General features: G+C 38.0%; 1 protein-coding gene across 4 annotated transcripts in view; it reads left to right on the forward strand.

Annotated features, from left to right (window-relative positions):
* PRDM16 (PR/SET domain 16) overlaps window positions 1–20,916 on the forward strand; it is a 796,061-nt gene extending 775,145 nt beyond the window's left edge. The window contains exons 11-17 of one of the 4 annotated variants that reach the window (XM_069741569.1): window positions 78–247; window positions 1,603–1,680; window positions 5,071–5,240; window positions 5,953–6,127; window positions 14,952–15,191; window positions 17,507–17,681; window positions 19,515–19,741. In XM_069741569.1, coding sequence (XP_069597670.1) covers window positions 78–247; window positions 1,603–1,680; window positions 5,071–5,240; window positions 5,953–6,127; window positions 14,952–15,191; window positions 17,507–17,681; window positions 19,515–19,646 — 1,140 coding nt within the window. In that variant the 3' untranslated portion in view covers window positions 19,647–19,741. Of the gene's footprint in view, window positions 1–77; window positions 248–1,602; window positions 1,681–5,070; window positions 5,241–5,952; window positions 6,128–14,951; window positions 15,192–17,506; window positions 17,682–19,514 lie in introns of all 4 variants that reach the window. The other 3 variants (XM_069741567.1, XM_069741566.1, XM_069741568.1) reach the window with 3 other exon arrangements.
* The last annotated feature ends 1,707 nt before the right edge of the window (window positions 20,917–22,623 follow it).

Consider the following 22,623-nt stretch of genomic DNA (forward strand, 5'->3'; position numbering starts at 1 on the left):
AGTAACAGGTTACGAAGGATCTTAAATCTTCTTCCTCTTAGCAGGTCTTCTAACGTATTCTCCATTATTATATGTAGATGTCAGCCATTGAAACCATGACTGAAAAGCTGGAAAGCTTTGCCAACTTGAAAGCCGACACAGGAACTTCCTTACCTTCCCTCCCGCACCATCCTTTTAACTTTCGCTCTCCGCCCCCAACTCTATCAGATTCAATCTTACGGAAAGGAAAAGAACGCTATACCTGCAGGTAGGTGACATATGACTGGACGCCATTGTAATAGTACCGTACTAAGCACGTGATGGTCCTATTAATGTACTCAAGTAACGTTGGCTATAATATAAACATACCATAATAAGTATCAATGGGTTATTGGACAATTTCATAATACCTTCAATGGAATCTATCACGTCTATTTCAGCATCCAAACCACTATATATCACGTGTAAAGACGTTGTTTTCCATCAATAGTGTATTTAAAGCATGTCCCATATATAATCCAATTAGCAAAGTATTCTGGCTTATATGTAAATCATGGCTCCACGATCCTATGCAGGTGCCATGTTCAAGGGAATCTGACGCCGTATTTTTTCTATATAATCCAGGAGCACAAAAAAACACAAAAATTGAGCTTGGTTTAAGTTGGTACACCAGCAGCACATAAACACCTGTTCACATTGGCCATAAAGTGCACAAAACCTACAAGAAGCAAAATGAGCAAAATCCCTGCTGTAACTAAATAAGTAAAAAGCAAAAGTGCATCTAAACAACACAGGGTTCTTAGTAATACAGTTTTTGATCAAAAATAGCACAAAAGACATCCAACCGTCGACAAGGTGACCCTAATCGGGACGGACCTACGCTGTCTAATATTAAAAACCTTACCATGTGTCAGAATTGACCTCAGTGTGTGAATAAGGGCAGACAAAAGGACCCTTAGAAGGAGTAGCAAAACCTGGTCACATTCACTTTAAAGGGAATCTGTCAATACGATCAACCTCCATAAGCCGTCTATACGAGTATGTAGGTCATGGGAAGATGAATAAAATTATACCTTGATATCTACGATCTGATGTCTTATTCCAGAAAAATCCACATTTTCTTAATATGCAAATGAGCTGTTAAGATCTATGGGCTGGACACTGATCTCCCTGAGAATCTGCCTCCAGAGATTATTTTAAATGAAAGGTGAGAGTTACCAGTGTGAGACATGTAATGACTGACAGTCTGCTCTCCTGATCTACATTTCTGTCATTGATAACATCCTCTTTCATTTAAAATAAGCTCTGGAGGCAGATTTTCAGGGAGATCTGCAATCGGGACATATATCTTAACAGCTCGTACATATTAAGAAAATGTAGCATTTATCTCAAACAATCCATCAGCTTCCTATGACCTGCACGCCCACATACGCCGGTTAGGAGAGTTGATCCCACTGACTGATTCCCTTTAAATTTAACGTGGTGCTAGATATCTGTCTAATCATCGAGAATAGCCAAATCTGGTTACCCTTGTCTCCACATTGGATGTGGATGCTCACGGTGTCAATGTCTGGCCGTCATTACAGAATGGTATATATTGATTTGTTTTTGTCTCATTATCAGGTACTGTGGCAAAATATTTCCAAGATCTGCAAATTTAACAAGACATCTCAGGACCCACACAGGAGAACAACCATACAGGTGGGAGACAGCAACATTTCTTTATACTATAAGTAAAAGTTTTTAGACTGATGGCTTACACTAGTATGTCCAGAAATGCATCCAACCATTCTGTTACCCCTAATATAGCATCTTATAGCCCAATAATCCTTATCTGTGGAATTAAGTTATGGTAAAGTGGCCATACAATTTCGGTAAATGTCGAAGGAATATAATATTACCAAATAACAAAGTTTTACAATTAAAGGTAGGGCTGTGACAACTGTGGGGCTAAGTAGTTATCACCGATCATCATGAAATCATCATCACAATGTGAGATGGATGCACTAAAGCCATAGGGACAATAGGATGACAAACTTTCTAGAACGTAGAATATCCCGATAAATCAAACGTATCTCAATGATGTCACAAGCTCACAGACTTTTCATTGGCTGCCATCTCATGAGACCCAATTCACCCCTAAAAATTATTCCCTTCATGATAAATATGCTTTATATGCACATCCAGAAGAAAGTGGTCCAATATAATCTCAGCAATAGCATTGATTTATTTCCCTTGGCTTGTCCAAGAATAAAGTAATATGTGCATTTTGTGTAAGACGTCAGCTATAGACTGACTTCTGGTGGGATTAGTTCCCTGGGGATCCAATGTTTATAGAACAATTTAATTGTCATCGATTTTCTTTTGCTCCCTGACAACTCTGACTGTCAGCTTAATTGTTTTGAAAGTTTACGCGAGTGTCTGTTCCATCTTCTGAAAGTCTCGCTCAGAGATGGCTTAGAAGGAATTAAAAAAATAATAATAATAATGATCTTTTTTTTTTTGTCACGGTATTCTCACCTTCATGTCTGCCAGCTCAAAATGCTCAATTACAACGAACATATAAAAAGACAAAAAAAAAAAAAAAAAATTACGAAATGGTCATGTGCTCTGAGTGACTAATGGGAAATATTAGAAATCATATCTGGCAGTTATCACTAAATGTTGTGTATGTTGGAATTATCAAATTTTGTCCTAATTTGGCTTCTGCAGATTTGGTGTTGGTTGAAAAGACGACTAAAGCTCAATAGAGAATGAAAGAAAAAGTAAAAAACTTAGAGTTGGTTTACACGGACTGACCGGTGGCACGATAGGACCGCCGATCAGTAAACCTTTACCAATTGGTGGTCGTTTAATAGCCAGAGAAACCCCACTAAGCGATCTGCACTAAATCTGTAATTGATCGTTCAGCGCACATAGGATGCCATAGTTCTCGGCAGCGCAAGTCCTATTTACACAAGATGATGCACTGCTGAGAACGATTATCTGTATCGCTGTGCAAAAGATCATTGCACCCGATGAATGAGCGATCTGCTCAGTCATTGGATGATCGGAAACAGGTTTATATGGCAAGATAATCGTGAAACGAGCATTTTAAATAAGATCGTTTGGTTAGTATGCAAGGAGAGCCTAAATGGGTTTACAGCTAATCACTGCCCCACCGTTGGCCAGAGTACAACTTTGCACAATGATCCTACCTTTGGTGCCCAATCCTATGGAAAGATAGCGGCACATGAGTCAACCACGCATCCTTGTTTACCGATTGCATAGTATTATTTGGGTAATGTGAGATCAGGCACTGGATGGCAAACCATAATGGAGACAGAAGGTTCTGCACCAGCCAACATATAGCCAGCCTTGTTTTTGTGCATAGACTAAGTGATTAAAAAATTCCTACCATGCTGTTGCATCCCTCTGTTTTAAGCGAGTATAATGATAAAACATTGCGAGCAATCAAAGGATTGAAATAATGATGACCGCAGCAGAAGCATAGCCCGTTGATTTTGTGGGAGATAATGGCCTTTGTAGATTGTGTTATTAAAGTTATGGGATAGGGTGAGCGCTACTAGAAAGACAAGATCAGAATTTGTTTGGTAATATGGGGCTAATTTGCATATTTAATTTTCCAGAGAAGCATTGCGGTTTAAAACTCTCCTCACCTTGGCAAGCCAAGCTTGAAGAAACGTTACCCCTTGGATCTTAATCCTTTTCTATGACTTTTTTTTTTTACCAATCTTGTGCTCTTCATGGATGTTGCCTGTACCACGATGGCCATAATAGTTCAGTTCATGCACAATCTCCATCTTCTTATGCAACAGCGTAAAATATTACAGGACTTTTAAATGGTCAAGGACGTTATTGTGGGACTAGGGCGTAAATTTATTAGGTGGCACATCGGCACCTCCAGCTGTCTCAGAGTTAAGTAGCTCAGATAAAGTATCAGAACCGGCCAGGATTAATTTGTCTTTAACATGATTTTAATCTACCCGGTAAACCAACACCTGTCAGATTTATAAAACATTTACGCCTTTCTCGCCATTTAAGCAAACAGAACAGTGGATGGTAAAACGCAAACTGAATGACTTAAGTAAATGGATGGGAATTAATCATTATCCTCCCATTTTATGTGCTGGAATAAGTGGCATCTAAGTGTGAGGTAGCGGGGAGCAGCCCTCCCTACTTCATTAAAGAAAACATCAGGTTTTTGCCAGTTTTACCTGCCAAAAATGTTTTAATTTGTGACTGCGCTTTCGTTCTATTTATGTTACAGTCTGCAGGTTATTTTTACTTTTTTTGCCATTTTTCATTATTGGGGGTGCGGAGAGCAGCAGATGTACGCTGCACTTCTCAATTTTCAGTTCTTTTGCTGAGACGTATTAATTGTTCGTTAGTTGGTGGGCAAATCGCATAATGCAGGGGGCACCAATCCCTATAAAGTTTCCGGGCGGCATTCAGATACCAGTGAAAGAGAGAAAATGGTCTATCGTGCATTTTCAAGCCAAGAATCATATGCGTCAATAATATATCAAGAGAACTTCAGCAACGAATTCGTGAGATAGAAGATTACTTGATTACAATATAATGCACTCTGATCAATGTATATAGATAATATCCAATGTTTGGCCATGTACATTACACATTAGGACAGATTTAGAATATAGATAGATGAGTTTTATTTCTATCAGACTTTAGCGTCCAGTCAAGTCACATCTTCAATCCTGACCAAGAATCCAGCTGGATGACAATGTGCAGAGTGATGACTTCTTGCATCAATGTCCTGACATGACCAAGGCATTGTGTCACATTAGTCTGCAAACAATTATCCCCAACTTCATTGCCTATTCAAATAGGCAGTTGATAGCAAGCATACTGTCCAACTGTTGCCTGCAAATGCTAGGGGTTCTACTATATTGAGCCCCTTCTTCAGCCTTTCTGCTAGGGCTTTCATCATTGGATGTAGAGATAGGACTTGCAGCTTTGCTTAGAGTTTACCATGTGTACGGGATTAACAGGTGATGTAATATATAATAGTAAAATATGAAGAAGAAACAGAAAAGCATTTTACATTTTTATTTTGATTTTTTTTTACAGATGTAAATATTGTGACCGGTCTTTTAGCATTTCCTCCAACCTCCAGCGGCACGTCCGAAACATACATAACAAAGAGAAGCCTTTCAAATGCCACTTGTGTAATAGGTGTTTCGGCCAACAGACAAACCTAGATCGACACCTAAAGAAACATGAACATGAGAATGTTCCAGGTATGCAGTAGTCCCGGGTAATGCATTAATAAGATAGCAGCAAGGTATAAAGAATAAAATTGTGAAAAATTTGCTGTGCTACAATGCCCTAGTGAATTTAATTGGCTTGTCAATGGTGGATGACGTCAGTGTTGGATTTCTCAGAATTGGAAGCTTCCGAGTCTGAATGTAAAATCTGTAACAAGACTTCTGATACCCAGTGCCATTTATACAAGTAGTATATTTTGAGGGTCGTTTGAGACCCCCTGGGCACCAAATGACACTTACCATTGTACCCAATATCACTACACCCCTGGTTATCCTAATAGTTTTTAGACCAGCCGGTGTGGGGTGTGAGCTTGAAATCAGCCAACCTTTTTCATGTGCTCCCAACATGTCAAACTTCATGGTCTTTTAAACCTAATTAATTGAATCGAAGCTTCTTCTAGTCCGGGAAGGTCTTCCTAGGCGTTGACTTCATTATTCCTCCTAAGAGAGTTTATGAGAAATGACTTGCCGAAAAATGATGCATAGAGTGATTGTCACCTTCCCAGGCCTCACACACACCATTACGTTAGGGTGGTCCATTACGGGATATTTTTTATGACATGTTCCTGGAAAATATTTGGTAATCAATCACTATTTTTCTTATGAAGGACTTTCTACTTGTTCGGTTGTGTTAATAATTCTCAGCTTTTTCTAATTTTATTTTATTTTACAATTTCCCGTCCAGTGAGTCAGCACTCAGGAGTAATTGGAAACCACCACGGAACTAGCGTCTCATCCCCTAATTCTGAATCAGAAAACCATGCACTTTTAGATGAGAAAGAAGATTCCTACTTCTCAGAAATTCGAAACTTTATTGCAAATAGCGAGTTGAATCAAACTTCAAGTCTAGGTGAAAAAAGGTAAATAAAATGGGAATTTTATAATTTTTTAATTGTTTTTACTGGCTGTTAAATTATCAGTTCTTCAAGACTCGGCCTTGGTTATTTCATACTTGCATCACTTCCTCAGTGATTCACGAGATTTTGGCTCGGTAACTGAAAGAAAATTGCATTATGTCACTGGATCTCGTTTGTGGAGGCTTTGTGGTAAATCAGGCAGCATGCGTATAAAATGCAATGTCCGCTGATAAGTTTGATGAAAGCTGACCTCGGCATTGTCAGCCAGCTGCACGGAAGAATGTTGCCAGTTCTACACAAACTTTTTCTTAGGATGAACTTGGAAGACTAGCGACCACCAGGTGCATCCCATAAATCAAATCGTTGGATTCAGACTGTCTTAAAAATGATTATTAGTAAGAGAAACATTGTGATCTTCTGAATCTAAAGGTCATGATTATTGTCTTTTATGTGTTAATGTGTGTCTTTTACGGCTAGAAAGACCAGAGCTGAGCTTGCCATTTGGCACAGGGTGATAATACAATTTGTTGTTTTACATAGAAATATTTTTTTGCACAACATAGACTGAAGGAAGTTTCAGAATTATTTTGTTGAGGTCAACTTTACCAAATGAACACAAAATGTTTAGATGCATAGAAAAGCCAATAGACTCCTTAATTCTACTCTTGTGTCCTCCATTAATGTCAAATTCCATCCTGATATGACACTGAGGACTTCACTAAAAAAAAGTCCTAGGGATCATGCACAGTACGTATTCACCGGCCCCGATCTTACCCCAGTATCAGCCATGCACCTGCCCTCTCCGGCCTCACGTGACCGCCTCTGTATCCTACCAGATCTCTTTCTCCATGCAAGTCTGTGGATTCAGAACAAGAATACAAAGCCTAACCTCTTATAGACTTACATTGAGAACATTCCAAAAGAGACCTCTGCTCCATATATCAACCACTCTGTGATTTGGTAGGTCACAAATGCAGTGATGTAGTGCCGGAGCTGAGCGGATACCGGGAGAAGATGGTTATCAGGTAGCAGGTTACTACACTAATTAGACTCACAAACATGATAACTAGCACTTGGGAAAAATTTAAAAAAAAATCACAGGAGTGATCCTTAAGCCAACCATACATATTAGACTAATATTGATCAAACCCGTCAATATCAACAGGTTCGACTAACAATCTGATGTGTATGGAAGCCCGAGACAACTGGTTGTTGGGGGAGGTGTTGATTGGGCTTGTCTGATTTTGGACTACCAATTGTTTTTGTTCTCCAGGAGATTAGCCACTGCCAGTAATGTCTGCCGACAGCTCTCTCATAGTGAACGCAGAAGCAATTGGCCGAACAAGTGTTTCTGTGTGTAGGAGAGCCGGCAGCCGAACGATTGGCCAAACTATCATTCAGACAACAGCCATCTAATGTGTATGGCAAGCTTTAATGTCATAAACTGTCTTCTATGTCAACTTGTAGAGTTTTTGCTACATGACATAAGATGGCGATAGACTTGATATCTACGATGATTTGGCTACTGGCTATCTATACTGATCAACATGACCATGCACGATTAAAATGACCATGTTATTTCAATAAAGAAGTGGGATAGGATGCTGCTTACCTTCCTCATTAAGTATAGAGATGGGACAGTTAAAATGATAAAAGTGAGCGCTATCAGCCTGGAAGCCCCTGTAGACAATACTATTTGGCATATTGAGGGGAGTAAGCAGCTCCCAGATACCACTGGTGCCACTTTATCTCCTCTGAGTGCAAAAGGATTGGGAATTTAAATTCAGACTGCCTGATATCTCTCTCCCCATGACAGAATTTGTCACCAAAAACTCAAATGGATATAGCCCCATGTCCATTGCTGGATCTGAGAGATTCCCTTTCCTTGTACATTGTCTTTGAGTAAAGAGTAGATCATATTTCCACACATGAAACATAGCCACTTTATTAATATGGTTGAAAAAGCAACACATGTCCATCAAGTCCAGCCAAGGGATGGGAAGGAATAAAGGGGAATGAAGACATATATAACCATAATGCATGACCCAGTCTGCCCTAAAATACCTACTTTTTTCCTCCTAATCCCAACTGTGGATCAACTGGAGCAAACTTTCAGAAAACAACTCTTTGGGGTCTTTATCTTTATTATTAGTTTAGGTTTTTTAGAGGCGAAAGTGGCTACGTACACATAGTCTTTTTGCTGAGTTTTTTTTTAGAGGAATCTGAGAAGAAACTCAGTTTTTGATGACTTGTATTTTTGAGTTGGATTTGGAGAGTTTCCCCTTAGTTTATGCACTAAAAACTCCTCAAAAGATTCTGTGCCCAGTGCCTATGTGTACATAAGTCTTTTTGCTGAATTTTTGAGAGGAAACTGAGCAGAACCTCCACGTTGTTGAGTAGTTTTGAATTTTTGAGAAGGATTTGAAGTTTCCTCTTAATTTCCTTTTGGTTTTTGCTCCAAAACCTACTCGAATATCGCTTTTTGAGGAATTTTGCATTTTTGAGTTTGATTTGGAGATGTTCCCATTAGCTTCTGCTCTGTTTCTGCTCCAAAAACTCCTGAAAAGTCTCTGTGCTCCCAAACCCAGTGCTTATGTGCACACATAGTCTTTTTTTCTGATTTTTGCATGGAGTTTCCTCTCATCTTGATTTCTTCTCCAAAACCTCCTCAAAAAATGAATGTGCACATAGCCATCAAGCACAAACTCAAAGTTTTTGAAAAATGTTGAAACTTGGAGGATTTGGAATGTTTCTGCACCTTACCAATTTAACCCCCTAACATTTCCTTAAAGAATATCTTCTTTATGTGTACAGATCTGACCCTTCTTAATTTCCTTCTTTTTAAAATACCATATATTGGATACATATACCCATATACCCTTTGATAGTAAACATTTTATCTTCTTTCATTGAACTGATTAATCTTCCATCCGTCACTAATCGTCTAGTGTGAACTGGGCATTTTGGTAGGAGCCCTTCTTTTAAATTGACTTAAATTCGATTTATAAAGAACCAGAAGATCTACTTAATAAACCATATGTTCAGTATTAATCTCCAAAGCTTGAGAGATTTACAGAGCGTAAAGGGTAAACTGTATGTATAGAGTGGGGGACGGCAGCTAGTCCATTATTAGGCTGAAATTAAGTGGCTGGTAAATTAACGAAGGACGTTGCATTAATCATTTAATAGGACAAGAGTTCTCTTTCTTCATGGCTCAATCATGAGCCTTCACCAGCAGTGTGACCGCCCTTCAGATCACTCCGTCCCAGCTGGGGCCTGCAGCCTGCAGTTATTTATCTAAAAGCTGGAAGGTGTAGGAAGCTTTCAACACAATTTTAACACTGTTTTTGTTGAGTTGGTTTCTCAGGCTCTTAGGTTAAAAAGGCAATTTAGGTTTTTTTTTTTTCTTATTGCAATAAGATCATATAGCAGTTACATTGTCTTGTTACCAATAACCTTGGCTTAGAATGTTCTACATAGTTGACAATGATTAACCGGTTACATTGCTGCCCATTCTTTTTTAATTTTCAGATTTTTTTTAAAGTATATAATTAGCTAATATAAAAAATATTGATTCGTTAGATGTAGTGACTTAACGAGCGTTTGGGCTTTTTTTTTTATCATTGCCGGTAATTACAGCACTACAAGTGGCCACATATAAGTCTAAAGCAGTAGAAAGTTTACAGGGGTTAACCACTTTTTGCTTTATTTTTACTAATGTGTTGGGGACATGAATTGTGGCATTTTCTAATATATTAGTATAGCAGGTTCTCCGACTGCACTGGTTAGTGCCACCAGCCATCACAGGCTACCCAGAGCTCCTGTTCTCATTGGCTGATAGTGGAGGAGCATGTGACCAGATCTGTCGTCAGCCTCCACCAATAGAAAAACAATGCACATGGAAAGCTGTTTTTCCATTGGATGAGGCTGAGGACCGAGCTGGTTACATGCTCCTCTGTCATGAGCCATTGAGAAGAAGAGCTCTATGCAGTCTGTGAGGAACATGGAGAACCTGTAAATGCCAAATAAATATATTTCCCTATCACATTTGGTAAAACAAAGTGGCAAACCTGTTAAAGGATCAACCAGATCTGTTTTCGCATTTGCTCTTTTTCACCCAAACAGTGAATCAGTTCTGCCAGGAGTGTCTTATTAAAGGGATTCTGCAGAAGTTCGCACCCCAAACTATTTATATGTGCATGTAGCTCCTTTAAAGTCCAGCAATACCTGTACATGGCCAGTCCGTTTCTCCTTTACTGAGAAATCAGTGTTTGAATTGATATGTAAATGAGGCTGAATTTGTAGATCTGAAGCTTACGTCACTCCAGCTCTGTTCCCGGAAAGGTTCCACCTCCTGCTTGACTGATGGTTATTTTGCCTAAAGTCACACAACGTAGAGGCTAGATTTATTATAGGATTACCATGGCACAGAAATATTTGCAAGTGAAACAAGCAAGATTTATTGATGCAGCCAAAATTATCTGTACATAACACAGGCATAGAGGCTGTGAGTCAAGTAGGAGGGGCAACGCTGTGTGAAATAGAGCTGGAGTGGCAGATGCTTCAGATCTAAATATCAACTCAAATGCTGATTTTTCAGTAATGGAGGAGTGGACTGGCCTGGCAAAGATATTGCTGAACTTGTCTTTGACAGAGTTACATGTGTATATAAACAGTTTTGGGGGGTGAAAACCTGTTGACAGAACCCCTTTAAATATCATAGTAACCACCAGTGATGCAGTGCCCCTAAATACCAGGATACAAGAAGAATGAAAGAATTTTTCCTAATGACTTGATGGCGATCATGGCGGATCACTTAGATGTTCGTTTTCCAGTTTCTGCTTAGAACATGTTCACCTGCCTAATGAAAATTGAAATATTAAAAACTAACATTGATTAATATAAAAATAATTCATGAGAACGGCTAATGAACAAAAGCTTTAATGAAGCATCTGTGTCGCATTTCTCAGGTTATTCCCCAATGAATCTCATTAGCGCGTTGTGTAAACAAACGGGGTGTAGTTCATTTTAAATTCCCACACAGGCTGCAAATGTCGCCAGGAGAGCTGAGAATAGAGCCTATCAAAATGAGGTTTGTTTTCTGTCTGTCTGGGTGGGTGATAAATGGCATTCGGAGATGCTGACAGCAAGAGCCATGTAATCGCCAACCAATTTTTTTTTTCCCCGAGCTTGCATTGTTTATTCAGCATAGCAGATGGGAATTTTAACCATTCGCAGTTTAGAGGCCTCGAGCTACATTGTCATCACTTGAAAACATTTGTAATTTTCAAGAATATTTTTATGTTTATATTTTTTCCGCTTTTTTTTTTTTTTCAATATGTTCAGTAACATTTTGTTTCTCAACTGCAAAATTAAGATGCTCTTCTGGAAATACTGCAAATGTCACGCAGGACATTTCTTTATAGATATTTTTTTAAAGGATAAAGGTTGTTGTCAAAGTGTTTGTTATGTATAAGGCAGGCATCTAGTTTTTACTTAGAAGCTATTTTAGATGATCCTGGGCAATGGTTCCGAAAAGGATATTCGTCAACCACCATTGCTAATACCTACAGTTCTATTGATGCAAAATGGCATTGAGGAGTGCATGGTCCAATAACTATGACCATGTAACAATCTTATACGTGTGTAGCACCAGTTTATTAGCCCTTTTGGAATTCTTCATACTTTATACAGTGTTTGCTGGTTCCAAAATTGACGTGACATACGGTAATAACACTTTCCCGCTGTTTTACATTCTTGTTTTTTTGACGATCATTTCCAAGTAAAGTATTACCATTCTTTCTATACAGGTTGTCTAGGCTTGAGGCTCAACTCTGCAGTCACTCTAAGGCAGTGTTTCTCAACTCTAGTCCTCAAGACCCCACAACAGGTCATGTTTTCAGGATTTCCTTAGTATTGCATAGGCGATGGAATTAATGCTTGAGCAGGTGATGAAATGATCACCTGTGCAATACTAAGGATATCCTGAAAACTTGACCTGTTGTGGGGTTTTGAGGACTGGAGTTGAGAAACACTGCTCTAAGGGCTCCTTCTCATTTGCGAGAAATACGTACGAGTCTCGCAGGTAAAAATCCTGCTGTGGTACCGGCATTCCAGAGCGGAGCGTGCGGCCGCACAGCAATACATGGAGCTGCTCCGCTCTTGAGTGTCGGCGCCACAGCAGGGCTTTAACCTGCGAGACTCGGCCGTATTTCTTGCAAGTGAGAAGGAGCCCTATGTGACGCAGATTTATGAATCCTCACAATGTACAGTGTTCTCGCTTTAAGGGTTCGTCAGTTTTGGGAGTTAGCGGGCACATGATCACAAAAATGCAATTTGCATACATGCGGTCATGTGCCGACTAGATGTGAGCGGCCTCATTCAATACAAGTGAATTGAGTGAAGCTGGACGCATCTAGTTGGAATGTGGTCAGCAGTATACAAATCACATAATTGTGGCCACATCATCGCCTGCTTCCAGTACCGGAGAATCCTGACAGCGTGCACTGTGCCATATCCCTACCCACTTCCGTCACCAGAAAATCCTGACTTCTTGTTACTTTTTTCTTTTTCGCGAAGCTTCTTTTTTTTTTACAAAAAATTTAACCTCCTTGTTCTAATTAAGTTTCTAAATAAGTCGTAGCGATTGGGAGCAGGTCCACAATTTATACAATAAGTTTTTTTCCTTTTACCTCTGCAATAAAACTTGATCTATTCAAACAGAATTTTTATAACAAAATTATATTTGTCTATGTTATGTTTTATAGCCGGTAACCTGAAGGTAACTAACAAGAAAGTCTTAAAACTAAAAAATAGCATAAACTTTTGACACCCCATCAAAGTCACCGGCACGAGATATTTGAGAACAGCACACTGTTTCTCAACTGGGCCATAAATTCACAGGTCTACAGTCTTATCTAAAATGGCCCTGAAATTTCACAATATGCATGTTCTTGTGTTTTTTTTATGTTGGCCTCATTAATCACCAGTTTATGGAGGTTGTGTCTTGGGGAAGAGGGTGTGAAAGCATTAGGTTGCACACTTAAGAAATAAACTTGTTGTGGCATTTCCTGAAGGGAACTGGAGATCATTCAGCCTTTTCCTGCTGTGGGATATAGATAGACAAAAGGAATACATTTCAGACTGGCAGAATAATTCCTGAGAGAGAATCAAATGTGGGCATTTATCATCAAGAATAACTGAGTGAAAAAGGCTAATACAAACATACCATTTATGTGATTACATTAAGTGACAAAATCCAGGGCTCCACATAGACCTTTCAAGGAAACAGGACAGCAAAAAAAATATTGAAGGGTATTTTTGTAGCTCTAGGTTAAAATATAGTACTTTTTTTCATCAGGTTGTTAATTTTTAGGGCTCGTTTTTTGAGAATCAACATATATGGGATAAAAAAACTCAGAAACCAACTGTAATTCCAAGAAAATGTGTCTTTAACCCCTGTGTCATATGATGGCTCCCTGACTTTGACGTGGGTTCAGCTGCTGAGCCCGCATCTTTCCCGGCAGATGATTGCTGTGTTATTCAGCCATCATCTGTCTCTAACAGCCACGAGTGGAACTGAGATCCAGCCACGACTGTTCTCCAGTTATATGCCGCTGTCAATCTGTCATAGTGTGTACGGCTCAGGGGGTACGCTACTCTTACCACCCATGGGCGCCCCATGACGCCCCGATGGGTTGTCACGCTGAAGACCCCATCATGATAGTACTCCTATGAAAGGCAGTTTATGGCTGATGCTCATAGAAGATTAAGATTTTTGCTATACACAGCAGTACTATGGTATTACATAGTAAAAAGCAATCATATGATCGCAGGTTCAAGTCTCGTAAGGGGACCACAAATGACAGTAAAAATTTTAAAATATGTTTTTGAAGCTGCAAAAAAATAAAAATAAAATATATAAAGGCTCAAATCACCTACCTTTTCCCAGTTAATAATAAAGAACTAAAAATATACATATGTGGTATTGCTTTGTATGTAAAAGTCTTATCTATCAAAATGTAATATTTAATTAACTTGAATAGCAAGCAGCATAATATGAAAAATAATAAAAAAGCCAGAATTTCATTTTTTTCTGGCTGCTGCAATACCTGAGATTAATGCTAGAGGGAATTAAAACATTGTGTCTACGCAAAGTTGTTCTCAACATAAGGGTCCGCTCATGGCGCAAAAAAAATAAGCCCTCCCACAGCTCCCATGATCAAAAATTTAAAATGCTACTGATCTCAGAAAATAGGGACCAAAACAAAAAAATATATTTTTACAAGTTTCTGATTTTTTTTCCACCACTTTAGTAAAAAAAAATGTATATGTTGTTTCATTGTAATAGTACTGATTTGGGGAATCGTATTACTAGGTATAATGAACACCGTAAAAATATAAAAAAAATTGCGGCATTGTGATTTTTTTCCACAATTTTTGCAGCATTTGGAATTTTTTCCTGCTTTCCAGTACAACACATGAAAATATAGATGGTGCCATTCAAAAGTACAACTCTACGCAAAAAACAAGCCTACATAAACATACATAGACAGAAAAATAACAGTTACGGCTCTTTGAAGGGGATGAAAAAACAAAAGTCCAAAATCGAAAACTAACCATGTCAAGAAAGGCTTAAAGCTCATGGTCTGACCTGATATGACAGTAGAAAATATCAGCATCCTAGAATTGATGGCACTCAAGCTCTTGATGAGTCAACCAAAAATTGTTATCCATTATTGTTATAACCAATGTTATCTTTGATTAGTTTAAGTAAGTTTCTTACTGGTTTAAACATTTTTGTTTTCTTTTAACTCTGTTATTTTAGAACAGAAATTCAGGATATCGATAGCAGTTCAAGAGGCTGCATCCTAGTCAACCAGAAACCAGAAGATGTAGATGAAGATGAAGATGAGGATCTAGAAGAAGATTATGAAGATGGCAGCTTAACGGGAAAATCACAAGATGAAACTGTTTCACCCACAATGGAGACCCAGGAAGCGTATGAAGAGGATGAGGAAGATGAAGAACCCACATCCCTTTCTATGAGCTTTGATCACACCAGAAGGTCAGTCATCTTTATGTAGCTTCAGCTGCCATGCTTAACGTCCATGATTCATTCTCATGTTTCACTGTCATTACTGTGCACTGATACTAATGAAAGGGAAAAATAAAGACTAAAATAAGGTGTCAATTATTTGCACCTTGATTGAAAAATTGAACAATTTTCAACAAGGCTAATCTTTAGTAAATTATTATAGATTCATATTTGTAAGTCCACCATATAGCAAATATTCTCAAACACATAAATGGGTATTCTCAAGTTATTAAATTGCTTTAATTAGTTAGACAGCATGAAAATTAGCAAGTTTGCAATTGACTTGCTTTTTCTATTTGTTGCCATAATATTGCAATGAGAACTTTTTTCTTTCATAGTGTGTAGCTGGTTTCCATGGAGCTCAGTCACTAGTGCCTGCCCAGAACCAGGCAGAGAATATGCAATATTTACTTTTCAGGAGACGTGTTAACTCTTAACATACCAGTTAACTCTTGCCAGGTCATTGATTTCTATACAGCAGTTAGCTGGTTACCATCGTCCCTCTCAGTTCCTGGCTGAAGTTCTCTTATCAATGGTGTGTAATCACAATCCCCAGCATCATGACTCTAAGGGTACCGTCACACTATAACATTTCGATCGCTACGACGGTACGATTCGTGACGTTCCAGCGATATCGTTACGATATCGCTGTGTCTGACACGCAGCAGCGATCAGGGATCCTGCTGAGAATCGTACGTCGTAGCAGATCGTTTAGAACTTTCTTTCATCGCTGGATCTCCCGCTGTCATCGCTAGATCGGTGTGTGTGACACCGATCTAGCGATGCGATCCAGCGATGCGTTCGCTTGTAACCAGGGTAAACATCGGGTAACTAAGCGCAGGACCGCGCTTAGTTACCCGATGTTTACCCTGGTTACAAGCGTTAAACTAAAAAAAAACAAACAGCACATACTTACATTCTGGTGTCCCTCAGGTCCCTTGCCGTCTGCTTCCTGCACTGTGACTGCCGGCCGTAAAGTGAAAGCAGAGCACAGCGGCTGTGCTTTCACTTTCACTTTACGGCCGGCAGTCACTGAGTGCGAGAAGCAGACTGCAAGGGACCTGACGGACACCAGAATGTAAGTATGTGCTGTTTGTTTTTTTTTAGTTTAACGCTTGTAACCAGGGTAAACATCGGGTAACTAAGCGCGGTCCTGCGCTTAGTTACCCGATGTTTACCCTGGTTACCCAGGGACCTCGGCATCGTTGGTCGCTGGAGAGCTGTCTGTGTGACAGCTCCCCAGCGACCACACTACGATTTACCTACGATCACGGCCAGGTCATATCGCTGGTCGTGATCGTAGGTAAATCGTATAGTGTGACGGTACCCTAACTGTGCTTGGTCAAATGCCCTGTTATCTCTACGTGCAAATGCAGTGATAGAAACATTCACTCTAGAGCAAACCACTGATAGCTTAATGCGTTACAGTAGAACTTGTGCTGAGCTTTATAGCATTACGAATACTAAAGCTCTGCTACCTAGCAGGACTGTCACTCAAAGACAAAAGCCATTCTCTTCATAAACCAGGAAGTGAGGAGACTGAAATGAGTTGTGAGCTGCTCAAGAGACAACTTGAGAATAACCCTTCACGACGAACACCTTTTTGGTCCAACCAAAACTTTTCTCATTGCTTCTGTCTCACCTGTATGGTTGTAAGAGCTTATATCAACACAAAGGAGACACAGGCTGTGAGCAAGGTCTTGGTTGGATCAAAACATTGGCCATTTTAAGAGTTTTGGAAGTTGCTATGTTGTGACTTACGAGTAAAAAAATCTATATAATCTATAAACTTGTGGCAAGTCAATTATTTGACGTGACTCATGGCTTGACTATTGAACCAATATATGATTTATCTTTGACCAGCAATGGATGTGGTCTAAATGTGGTCAACAGATTGTGAGAACACAAATTTTACATAGACTTAGTTTACAAGAAGACTATGATTTGATTTTACATGTTCTTTCTAAGAATGACACATTAGATAAACAAGCTGAACAACTTACAATTTGTCGCCATTGTCTATCACTCACTGTCGAACCTCCATCACTGTGTTGTATAGGACCTCGTTTGTGGCTTGTTTCTGTCTTAATCCATTTCAAAGCTTTTTGTCTGTGACTCCTTGTGCTTGTCCTTCATGCATGTGGCTTTTGTCTGTGCACACCATTACATGTGCATGCATAACACCCAAGATATTAAAGCAAACGTGCAACATTGGCTCGCCTGAATAAAGGCCAGACAAGCTAATGAAGGGTCATCCCCTTCCCCTCCCCTGGTCATTGGTACAGGTGTATTGAGGAGGAAGATGCCCGTCTGTTAGATGTGGAGCAGATTCCGAATTTTGGGAAGGGGCTGGACCTTCGCAAAACAGCAGAGGAAGCATTTGAAGTAAAAGATGTGTTTAATTCCACCTTAGACTCTGAGGCATTTAAAGAATCTCTGTACAGGCAGGCTAAAAACCAGGTAGGTACAGAATAATTGCATTTACAGTAGCTTTCTACCTACAGTGCATTGAAAAAAAGCTTTAAGATATTGTAATGTAAATTTATTAGTGCCTTCAAATTCCATATTAAGAGCTGTAAAACATGACCTATGTAGGTGTAACATATGAGCTTTCAAAATCATACAATCTATAGAAAAATGTAAACATTCTTTAAAAAATATAATACCTTAGGAGGGCATTCTTCATATTTACATGACAGAATGTCTCAATTTCTCTTTAACATGGTATAATTTTCCTTGTTAGCTCTTAGCTCATTAATTGATGAAAAGAAAGTAATAAAATCCAATGATATTTTTACTTGTAAGCATGGAGATAAAGTTGTAGTCATAAAAATCTGTTGTTCAAAGTTATTATAATTACAATACGAAATGTTCTTGATTGCCGTTCCAATTTTTTGTAAAAATGTAAGATAGGCAAGCTTTTTAAAGTGATACAGTTCTCCACAAATTCACTGCAGTTGGTCAAAAAAAGAAAACCTGATAGTTACGTTGTGTCGTCTTCTGTTTTAAAGCAAGCCATTTGCATGTCTCTGTTACGTGTCTGCTAATTTTGCTCAATGTACTAACTGTCTTTGTGCAATGGTTTGAAAAAAACAAATTAGTGACTTCCCTATGGCATATGGTATAACGTCAGATCTATTTTTTATTACATATGAATAATAAATTAAAATAATCAATCTTAAGTTAGCATTGTTCTGTTTGATGGTGCACGTGCAGGCTGTTGTGTATTTCCATATTCCCGATGACAAGTAATTTTTGCTACACTTGGGAGGTGCATTCCCCTTATGAGCACAGAAGACAGATTTCTTAAAATTGCTGTTTTATAGGTCAGTCTTAAAATGGTTCTCCAGGTTTGGGGTTCAAGTCTACAGTCACTCCATGAGGCTTGCTAATCCTCCGATGCCAGTGCTGGGAGCAGATGACGGTCAAGTGACCGTAAGTTTGCGATATGCCTACTTCCGGCCACATTTCAACTAGTCGTGGCCAGCCTCGCTCACTTCACTTGCATTGATCGAAGTCCTGAGCCCGCCTACTCCCGAGCACAGCAGAAACTTGATAGGACACAGTGTGTGCACTGTAAGGATTCACAATTCTGCAATCACTCTATGTCTATGACTTGAACGTCAAGCTTGGACAGTCCCTTTAGACTATTGTAGGCCAAATGTGCCAATATTGACGAGTTTGGACATTACGCTAATGTGTATGAGGATGGCGGCTGACTGATGGTCAACCAAAATGTCAATCAGCAGTAGTATCGTATGGCCAAATGATCAGCCATATCACTGCTCAGCTGATAGCCATCTAATGTGTATGGAGGCCTTTAAACTTAACATCATCCGAGTGAAATGTACCAGATCTATAAAGAGGTGCATGCTTGATGATGAATTTAGCACATCTTGGACTGTCTTAATGCCAAATAATATAATCTAAGGCTTTGATTAGTAGGTATTAATTTGATTTGCTTTGCCTTTCGGGTCATATTGTCCATGGCAAGAAAACTGCAGATTTGCAAATTACATTGCAAATATGTCCATCCGTGCCATAATTTCTAAAGTTTTAAAGCCCCCAAACTGGCACATGTTGAATAATAAATTCTGCCATGTATTATTAGCTGATATTAGCCAAACTGCAGTAGTTTCCATATGGTGACAGATGTGCATCGAAGTCTACTCTTCGGTTGGAACTTTGGCCAACTCTAAGGCCAATCTAGGTCGACTGCATGTTTGATTTTTTTTTTGGCTATATAGTTCTCTAATCTTTAACTTCTTGATCCTATTTCTTATTTCCCCACAGGCTTATGCAATGATGTTGTCTCTTTCTGAAAATACTCCTCTTCATACTTCCCACAACTCCCTGGATGCCTGGTTGAACATGGCCGGAGCAGCATCAGAATCAGGAGCTTTTAATCCTATGAACCATTTGTAGAAAAAAAAAACATACAAAAATGCTTACACACAAGTTTAAATGTTACATCATCTTTTCTGCAATGTGGAAGATGGCTAAAAGGAAACAAGAAGTCACTAAGAACCAAGCATTTGGAAGTTTGCTGCAATTTACATCTGTCCAGTGATACCTCTGTTCATTTTTTTTGTGGATCCTCCTAAAAGTTCTTCTAAATTTCACCTATTCACTCCACCATGTACATAATCCTATGACAGATATTTGCGTAACTTAAGCTTTTGAATCACTCAAAATATCCTACCAGCAGAAAATAGAAAGAAAACCTTCATATACCTGATGGGATTGTTTATGGTGCTGTACTTACCGTAACTACAGGCGCTAGATGTAATTTTGGCTTCTCATAATTTTAGATGCAAATAATTTGCCACCCAGCTCACCTATGTGCCTGACATTTAGTAACTATAAAATTGAATCATTTCAATTAAAAAATAAAAAATAGTCAGTTGAGGCATAATTTAGTACAGTAATCATGTACTAGAGAAACTTATATGCAAGTGATAATTGGGCAACAACGATAACATGAAGTTCTGCAAAATTTGAGGCATTTAATACAAATTAGAAAGAGAAATATTAATTATCAAATCTAAATTACCAATTTTATGTAAATTTTGAGCCAGAAAATTATGTAAACTGAATAGATCTACCAATAGAAAACCAAAGGTGTAGGGGTTCTTCACTTGAACAAAAATGAAACCAGAATTTTTAAAGGTGTAGCTACAATTTATTATATTGGATCCAATTCGAAGAAGCCACGTCTGAGTAGAGTATCCCCTCAAGACAGCAGTACCCAATGGAGATGTGATTTTTCAAAATTAGCAGAACATACATTTTGGAATTTTTGTGTTTCCTTTTCTGATGTAGCTTGGAAGAATTTGAAGCTGCTACAGTGGTAATCTTGTTTCATCTTGATGATATTCCAATCTCAACATTTATAAGACATTCCTTTCATGGCATAATAAATGATTGGGGGAAAGCTTAACGTTATTTCCATGTTGTTATATTTTAAATTATTATTCACCGGGGCCAATAAAAACAAAAAGAAAAATTGTAATTTGAACTTTTGAAAAAAAAATCTTAATCTGTATATATTTGTTGAAATTTGCCCCTAAGATTTGTTTCTTATTTACTTCTATAACAGTATTTTTTCATAAAATGTCATTATTGTGAAGAAAATGTTAATATAAGCAAATAGTGAAGGACCAAAACAGAGTAACAAGGTTTTGTGATGTTAGACAAAAAAAAATTCATGTGCCAAATAAGGTTTATTATTAGCAATTTCTGGTTGTCATTTGCCGATTACAGCATTTATGGTATTTAGATTCTTTATTTCAGTAGATAGATGCTTAAAGCTGTGATCTGTTCTCATTTTTAATGACTACCACAACTGAGATACTCCAGGACAATCATAAGTTTTGTAAAAATATTTTTGTTCCTAATTATTATTTTTTTTTGTTTTGTTTTGTTTTTCTGTAAAAATATTTTTGTTCCTAATTATTATTTTTTTGTTTGTTTTTTTTGCCTAAGTATTGTATTTATTTGTTATTTGCTCGGGCGGGTGTACAAAGACCATTTAAGTCTTAAAAAAAAAAAGTATGATTTTTCTAAAGGTTCACGTAGGCAAATAGCAACATTGTGATTTAAAGTAACTCGTTTCACAATTACATGATGGTGGGTGCCATATTTCTTAAATATGTCACTGTCGAGAAGCTCAAAGATGCTTAAAAGCACTCTGTAATGTACTGTATTAAAAGCACTAGACACCTGGTTGAAAAGCAAAAATGTAAATATATAGGAGTTTGGAAAATGTAGTGAAATAATGTATACATATCCCTTTAACGAAGGCTTCAAAAGTCAAATCATTTTGACAGGGTTCTTTTGGGGTCAAGAGCAACAATGGCCTACTTCATCATTTCACATACTGTTCTCATAATGGCATTTCAATTATACACTGGAGTGGAAATGTAAGCACCCCAATCTATATTAAGTAAATTGTATGGATTTTGAAGGCATTCTGTTTTGTTTTATTTTGTTTTGTTCATTTTTGGGGGAATTTTTCTTGGTATTTTTTTAGTTCGGAATTTAATTGAAAATTTGCAAAGCTATGCCGTCTAGAAAAGACACACAACATTCAACCCAATGACTGATTTTAAGGTATCTAACTGGCCTAAGGATCTGTGCAAGCATTAAGTATTTGTCGCATTTTTTCTGCGCACCTTTGTCCCAAAACCCAAGGGATTCCCTAGGACTAGCAAAGGCAAAAATGGCAAACGCGCTTGTATTTTAAGCAACGTTTTTCCTGCCAAGACATGAAGAAATGGTGCAGACATTTCTGCTGCAAATACTTAACGTGTGCACATAGACTGATAACATCCTGGTTATTTTTAAAATTCACGATTTTCCCTTTGCCGGCTTGATATTTGTGTAGCGTTACAAATGGAAGCATTAAAAAAAAAAAGTTAACCTCAAAAGTTTTGTGGTTTTAAATTGAACACAAAAAAAAATCAATGAACATAGAAGCACAGTATTTAAAAAAATAAAAACATTTTTGTGAGTTTTGTATTGAATATGTGCTAAACTCAAAGCACCAAAACAACAGTAATATATAAAACAAAAATTGACATAAGGCACATGATAAAAATGCATTGAATAATCAGCAGGAAATCCTAAATCTCATAGAGGTTAGTGAAACAATATAAACCAAATACGTCCCCTTTGATAATTTGCTCTTAGTAATATTACCCTGAAATAATTAATAGAATTCCAGAAATTTGTTAAGCATAAAACCTTAGATTTAAAAAACTGTCAAAATGATCCAATATTAATTCATTTAAACATGTGATAATTTAGTGCAATAAACACTATAATATAGTTGGTAAAAAAAAGTCAGTTATTCCAAAAAGCAGCATTTAATTAGATCAAAAACAGAAAAATGTAAAAGTTT

Source organism: Ranitomeya imitator, chromosome 10 (assembly GCF_032444005.1).
Source record: "Ranitomeya imitator isolate aRanImi1 chromosome 10, aRanImi1.pri, whole genome shotgun sequence".
NCBI classification, from domain to species: domain Eukaryota; kingdom Metazoa; phylum Chordata; class Amphibia; order Anura; family Dendrobatidae; genus Ranitomeya; species Ranitomeya imitator.